General features: G+C 46.1%; 1 protein-coding gene across 1 annotated transcript; it reads right to left on the reverse strand.

The window, feature by feature from the left end:
• Positions 1 to 2,856: 2,856 nt before the first annotated feature.
• On the reverse strand, positions 2,857 to 7,248 carry LOC4340767 (rhamnogalacturonan I rhamnosyltransferase 1). The gene is made up of 8 exons (XM_015785758.3): positions 6,423 to 7,248; positions 5,298 to 5,365; positions 5,110 to 5,198; positions 4,843 to 5,008; positions 4,422 to 4,711; positions 4,089 to 4,293; positions 3,811 to 3,968; positions 2,857 to 3,625 (listed from the first exon to the last, which is right to left on the reverse strand). The coding sequence occupies exons 1-8, from the start codon at positions 6,727 to 6,729 to the stop codon at positions 3,382 to 3,384; spliced, it is 1,527 nt and encodes a 508-aa protein (XP_015641244.1). The 5' UTR covers positions 6,730 to 7,248; the 3' UTR covers positions 2,857 to 3,381.
• Between the last annotated feature and the right edge of the window lie 599 nt (positions 7,249 to 7,847).

Consider the following 7,847-nt stretch of genomic DNA (forward strand, 5'->3'; position numbering starts at 1 on the left):
TCATAGTTAATTTCTATATGTTTTAAGATGCCTTGTTAATATATATCATGGTGCACTTTTAATCTATTTTATTACTTATACTTGTATTATATATATTAGCATCATTAATTACAATTACGGTGTTTAATTTTTTTAAGTTGGACCACCCATACCCTAAATTCTAGATACGCCACTAGGAGATCATCCAGGCTCCTCTCCCTCGCCGGCCCACTGCCTCCATCCTCCTCCCCCTGCGCTGCCTCTGCTCCTCCTCCATCTTCGGCACATCGCGCGGCGGGTTCAACCTGGTCCTCCGTCTTTGTCGGCACGTACGTCGCGCTCCTCGTGCTCCGACGGAGGAGGGGCTCTCACTCCGTCCCCTCGTGCTCGGGTTCCCGCGACGAGAACGGCGGTGGTGGTGACGAGAACGTCACGAGCTTCCATGGCAGGTTCTTGTCGCGTCCGGTGCGGGGGAGGAGGTGGTGTGGCCGCCGTGTTCCGTCTCGCCGCAGCCATCCACCAGTGGGCACCCGTCGATGCCTCCCACAAAAGAGAGAGAAAAGGGTAAAGATGAGAGGTTTTTACATGTGTGCCATTAAAAAAGATTACCCCTGCCTTTATGCCACTAAAAAGTTAGAGCCTCCCTCTATACCATCATCGAACTTTATCGCGCCCTTCACACCATACCATCCATATTTGGTCCTAATGATGTCAAATGACGCAGCCAAATGACGTTGTTGCCCTTAGTGTTGAGAGAGAAGAGAGAAGAGAGGAGAGAGAAGAGAGAAGAGAGAGAGAGCCGGGACGGGGGTGCCACCGACGAAGAGCGCCGGGACGGCGACTGCGACGGCCGCGGACGCCGTGGCCTCCTCGGCGGCCCCCATGGCGGTGAGGAGCTGGCGCATCCCGACGACGACCCCCCATGAGTCAGCCCCTGGCCGCACCGCGCAGCGCCGCCTTGGCTAGCCGTTCGGCGCGACCGTCCGCCACCGCGCCCCTCCTTCTTCCTCCTCCTCCTCCGCCGCCACCGCCGCCGCGCCCCTCCTTCTTCCTCCTCCTCCTCCGCCGCCACCACCGCCGCTGGGGAAGGGGTGGACTGGGAAGCCATGGATCTCTATCTCTCCTTTCTCTCGAGCCGCGGCAGCTGATGGTTGCGAGCCGCACCGGCCGGCCGCTCCCCTCGGCTCTCAGGCAAAGCGGCGGCGGCCCCCGCCCCGCGCCCTGCCGTCGCCGCCGCCGCCGCTCCTCTCGCCGAGCCGCCGCCGCTCCTCGCCGAGACAACGCGCGGCGCGTGAGGGGCCGCCTTCTCCCCGCTGAGCTCGACCCTGCCACTGCGGTGCTCGACCCTGCCACCACCGCCGTCGACGCAGGTGACGCCGGACCAGCCCGCCGCGCCCTCGCCGTGCCCGCCGCCGGCTGCCGACCACCGCTGCTCTTGACTGCGTGAGAAAGAGGAAGAGGGAAAAGAGAGAGGTGAGAAAGTATGACAGGTGGGGCCCGTGACTGAAATGGCAAGAGTGACATTTTTCCTGCTCGGGCCCACATGTCAGAGCAACCAAACGGTTAGACCCTAACAGAATAGCGACGGAATGATGTGGAGGGCGCGATAAAGTTCGACGATGGCATAGAGGGAGGCTCAAACTTTTTAGTGGCACAGAGGTAGGGGTCATCTTTTTTAATGGCACACAGGTAAAAACCTCAGAGGATAAAGATGTCATGTGGGGCCATGTGGGTTTCACCATTTTTTAATAATTTTGTGTGTGAAACTGACATGTGGGTTCCACGGTTTTTATTATTTTTTCGGATCGAAATGCTATGTAAGCGTCACGTCAATGTCACATCAGATGAAGACCGAGTCAAATTAGCTACATAGGTGCCACGTTAGCCAAAACCGTCATCTAAACCGCTGAGGGGTCTCGTTTGTACTGGTTTTGATAGTTGAGGTTCCCGTTGTATCTGGTTTTTTAGTTGAAGGATGAAAATCGGATTCGTTGACAAGTTAAGCAGCCTAGGATGAACTTATTCCTTTTTTTTTTCTTCCGAGTGCAAAGTCTGAACAAGCACATACATTGGGGGACTGCTAGGGGACAGTATACATATTTGTCGTTAAATTTTCTCTGATATAAAATTTTATCAGATGTAAATATAGTGATGTAAATATAGTGGACGCCCGCTCGTCAATTACTAGTATTTTCGCATCCGTTGAGTTGTTTGGATGATACCATTTGCCACAAAAGTTTCGATAAGGTGTGACTAAGCCATATATTAGCAAGTTGTGACGAGAAAATGAAGTATGCCGAATTTCTTTAAAAGAGTGGCACATAATAGTTGTGACAACAACCAAAACTAATACCTGCTGACTACTGAGCCAGTGATTAAAAGAAAAAGAAAAGAAGAAACGCAAAGGACACAAGCAAAAAGATAGAAATCTGGGGCACAAGTCAGAACTGATGACTGATGAGCACATCATACTAATATCAACTTCAACCATAAAGTACTAACCCGCAATTTGTTCAAAAAAGAAGAAAAAAACTGCAAATCTGCAGCTTTTGTTCGTTTCTCATAACGGCTAATCACCGCCAAACCGTTAGAACTCTCCTAATTGATACTTCCCCCGTTTCACAATGTAAGTCATTCTAATATTTTCCATATGCATATTGATGTTAATAAATCTAGATAGATATATGTCTAGATTCATTAACATTAATATGAATATGGGAAATGCTAGAATGACTTGCATTGTGAAATGGAGGGAGTTCATGGATTAAAGAAGGCAAACAACACCGGGTGCTCTTAGCTTGCACCGATCCTATTTATTTATCCTGCATCAGAACATAGATCACCAATTCACAGGTTAACAAAGCAACCTCCATGTAGGAAATCAATGCAAGAGCAGCATTACAAATTACAAGTGGTAGAAACATTCTGCACAAGTTACCATATATCTTCATAAAGGCTGTATCGATTCAATAAACAGTGTATATATAATTCTTTTTCCAACAACTTTGGTGGACAAAATTTTTGCCGATGGGGAGGGAGGGGGGGCTACCAAGAACAATTGCTATGTTACACCACCCGAGATCCGAGATGGGGATCCAGCATCTCTCTTTAAATTACCTTGGCCTTCATGGTAGATTCTATCAACCATCTATACAAAGAGTGTTACTCTTTATTTTGTGGAATAAACAAATCTGCCTCCATTTCTATTATGTGTATTTACCAACTACAAACAACACCCCCCTTACCTCCCTTGTCCTTGAGTTTGAATTCATCTATGGCTCAAGCTTGAGGCCGAGCCGCCTTTTCACTTCAAAATAGCGAGGACCCCAACTCTTGATTCACAGTTGCATTTACGAAAGAATGGAACAGTATAGCGTGGATGAAATATTAACATAGTGGATATCATGATGTATGTAAGAGATTAGAATCTTGCAGGCATTCTTGGGGATTGGCATAAAAATAGTCCTCTTCCTTAGGTCTGTCAAGAATCACCGTCCTCTTTGAAGCTGATCCCATCCGGTTTGCATGGGCAGCCTTGAGCATTAAAGAGAACTCATCCCATCGCAAAGAACTGTTGTTGTATTGATCTACTAGCTCAACAATAAGTTTTCGGTCTAACAAGATTGTCTTCTTGAACCCCATGTATCTGCATCGAGCAACATAATAAGAGATTTAATTAACCAGTAATAAAAACTATGTGGATTGCAAAAGAAATATATCAAATATTTATTGGCTTTAAAAAAGGAATACGAGAAGAAATGATAATACGATTAGCAGGCAGTTTTGGACGGCACAAGTGAATTCTGTGTTTTAAAAATATGGAATACACACCTCCGATGACCCTCGACAACTTTAGCCATATTGCCATCATATGTAGGAACAAAGATGTCACTTTCCAAAGAAACCAAGTAATCTAGTGCTGCCATTTGTGATGAGTGGTTCTGGAAGAACATTAGATCAGAAGGTTCCAAAAGTGTCTCTTTCCTCACCTAGACATCATTGCAAGCAGAAAACTTGATCAGTAAGGAGATTGAAAGATGAGATCTTAAAAGATTTTATAGTATTACATGTAATACAAATATTTATAGCATGTTTAGTTGTGCCCATACCACATTAGGATACGCTGAAGTGAGAGCAGACATTCTGCGCTTTCCACCATATATTTCTCCAGCTGCAATATATATTTGCATGCTTCTATCGATGTCCAATGCCCTGAGGACAAGGGCAGTCTCCTCTGGCGTCAATGGGCAAAGACCATCCTTTCTTTTCAATTCTGAATTTATAATTTTCTCCTTCCACCATGGATAAGCGTACCTGAATCAAAGAGTAGTTTGAGAATTGTTATCTAACTTGGAAAAGCATACAAAGTTGACAGGTGTTTAGACAGATTCAAGTGAAAGAATTAAGAAAAACAAATCCAACAGCAGATTACAAAATGTCACCTCATTCTTGTGAGGTCGTCTGCTTCTTCATTACTGCAACCTTGTGTACAGCCAGAGAAAGCCAGCATATCCATTTCATAACGTAAGTGAAGAACCAAGAAAGGGCCATTTTGGCGGAGTATCCTAATTACTCTCTTTCCCAACTCCTCAATTTGCGAAGTGAATCTCAAGGAGGCATAGTTTACTCGGCAACGCAGTTTCTGAATCTCCATAGGTAAACCATTGTTTGCTAGCCTAGCATCAGTTCTGTTCAAATGGAGAACCTTGTACTTCCGTATCAAAGGGAGAATCTGGTTCAAATTTGATCAACTATTAGCTTAATCTATACATACTGTAATACAACAATTTAATCAACTATTAGCTTATTCAATAAAATGTCACGATACAAAACAGCCTTAACAGAATGGAATATGAAGCTTACCTGGTTATGGTAATAGGAGATATCAGACCAACTTATTGGTGGCATTGAGTGGTACATCCCATGTTCAACTCTTCGTTTTACCCTTGGAGGCAGTTCTCTCAATATGCGAACTTCATCTCTTAAAGAGGTTATAAAGTGTTCAACATCGAATATATCTTGGAACTCACTGCAAGATAGAATGGTTGCCGAAGTCAATATCCAGAACGTAAGCAGAGCCGCTAGCTTATATTAAGCGAAGTAAATTAGGATCAAAGCCCCAAAATGCACCTTGGATCATTCCAAAATGATGTCTTATCCAACTCTGGCACAACCAAAGTGACATTCAAATATCTCGCAATTACAACCATGTCGCATATCTGATGAAAGAGAATGAGCAGAAGACCATGTTAAGAGTCAGAACTTGTAAAGCACATTCCCGATGAAATTTCACAAATAAGGATTTTCTGGTATCTTACTGCAGCTCGCATTTGATTAAGTCCACCATTACATGAGACCATCAGATAACCATTGTTCCTATAAATTCCTGGTAGACAACGACCACATAACATCAGTACAAGTGAACAGAAATTAAGGCATGTATCACACTATAGAAAAAAAGGTGATCAAACAAAGAGCTCTTTTACGAGCCTTCTAGTGTGACAACCCTCGACATTCAACCAAAGGAAGGTGGTACTAGCGGAAGATACCACAAATTAACACCAGGAGGTGCCTAGAGGTACCACTATTTTTACAGCCCAGTAGTAACTCCCTAATGTTGAGTTTAAGCAAAAATAGTCTCTGAAAAAAAGGCAACCATGCTATTAATCTGCTGTATAAGGAAAGCTAAGCAATTCTTCTTTGTTGAATTATACTGTGTTGTAAAGCTAAATTACCATGTAGCTGAACAAATCAACATTTATTTTCACTAAAAAGTAAATGCTATAAAAGGTCCACACAGAAATATCGGTACAGTTACCCAGAAGATGATAAGGCATCTCATTTGTTATCCAAGTGAAAAATGGTAAGAAATTGTGAAGGACAAAAACATCCGTTAAGTAATCAATGATTGCTACTCATCACAGCACTCATAGATCACCTAAAAAGTATGATCCTAACATGGAAATAACCAAAAATAAAAATTCAATCACCAGAACAGCAAAACTCTTGATCGGCCGAGCAAAAAAAAAAAGGAGGAAAATCCCACATCGCTGATTCTCAAACATCATTGAGAATTTGAGACAATCCATTCAGCACAAAATCAATTTATCAGTTCAAGAACGCAGAAAAGATGAAAAGGCATGACCAAATTCCCTAATCCTACATAGAACACACAAGCCGACATTAACTCAGAATTACATCCACATGAAGCAGGTTAAGTTGCGCAAATTTACTAGCAATTCACACCAACCACCGGTCAAATTCATCGCAAGTTTGAGGAAATTTTTCCAAGTGAACATGGCGACGATGCGGCACCAACATGCAGGCTGGCCGGGTGTCAATGTCGTTGGGAGCAAACATCAACCCAAAGACACGGCATTTTCCAACAGCGCGAGCGAAAGCGAGCAAGCGACCGGACGAAACCGACTAATGTGTGTACTCACTTTTGGGCGGTAGCACGGCCTTGTCGACGACGGGCTCCGGGCGGGCGGCGGCGAGCGTGGCGGAGGCGGCGTCGTCGTCGGGCGAGGTGATGCAGGAGGGCCAGCCCTTGAGCACGCGGGGGCCCCAGGTGTCGCCGACGGCGGTGAGCTGCACGACGCAGGTCCAGAGGAGCACCGTGGTGGTGGCGCGCACCATCCACAGCTTCATCCGCGACCGCGCCGCCGCGGCGGGCGCCGCGGCGCACCTGAGCTTCTCGCCGCCGACGCCGGCCAACTTACCCCCCACCATGGCCGCCTTCCACCCCATCGACCATGAAAAGGGAAATCCTACCAAGCAACCATCCGAATCCACCCACGACGCACCCAATGCAGCAGCACCACCACCACCACCTCCCGCCCACGACCGCACGCCACCGGCGCCGGCGGCGAACGAACGCCTCCCCCCCACCCCACCTCAAAAGCAGCCTCCAAGAACAGTGCTCTCCCGCCGCCGCCTCCTAGCTCCTCCGGGCACGGCAGCAACCGCCCACTCCTCAGACACCGCACCGTTTATCACCACCACCACCACCTCGACCGGCCAAGAACCGGCGTTCCGGGACGCGCCGCACTGTCCCAAGATCGCAAGGCGGGCGGGGCGGGGGGCGGCCTCGCCGGCGGGTGGCCGGAGCGGATCTCGGGGGGAGGAGAGAGGAGAGAGGAGAGAGAGGGGGAGAGTGGGAGGAGAAGCGGGGGGTTGTGGCGTGGGGACGCCTAGTTATTTTTGGCTCTAGGCGTCGGTGGCGCCGCAGGCAGGCAGGAAGGTGGGTGGGTGCGCGTAGCGATTACGAGGCTCTCGCGTCGTGTCCGACAGCCCATTGTTTCGCTTATTATGCATATGATTTATTTGCATAGTTACTTCGTGCGTTTCATATCCTAGCATTATACATATTTATACTAAAAGTCTTATAATATAAAACGGAAGGAGTATACAATATATGATTTTAGGCTGTATTCGAGAATTAAGGATGGGAATCTTGTCTCCTAACACAGAAAACAAAATAGAGGAAGATAAGGAAGAAGGGAGAAGAACACACCTTATGCTGTGTTCAGATAAAGGGGTAAAAAGTTTTGGCGTGTTATATCGGATATACAGACATATATTTGAAGTATTAAGCGTAATATAGTAACAAAATAAATTACAGATTCCTTGTAACTGCGAGACGAATTTATTAAACCTAATTAATCCATCGTTAGCAAATATTTACTGTAGCACCACATTGTCAAATCATAGAGCAATGGCAGCCTAGAGCAATTAGGCTTAAAAGATCCATCTCGCAATTTACACGCAATTTGTGTAATTAGTTATTTTTTTTATATTTAATACTCTATGCATGTGTCCAAACATTCGATGTGACAGGGTGAAAATCTTTGTTGGGATCTAAAAAG

Source organism: Oryza sativa, chromosome 6 (genome assembly GCF_034140825.1).
Source record: "Oryza sativa Japonica Group chromosome 6, ASM3414082v1".
Taxonomy (NCBI): Eukaryota; Viridiplantae; Streptophyta; class Magnoliopsida; order Poales; family Poaceae; genus Oryza; species Oryza sativa.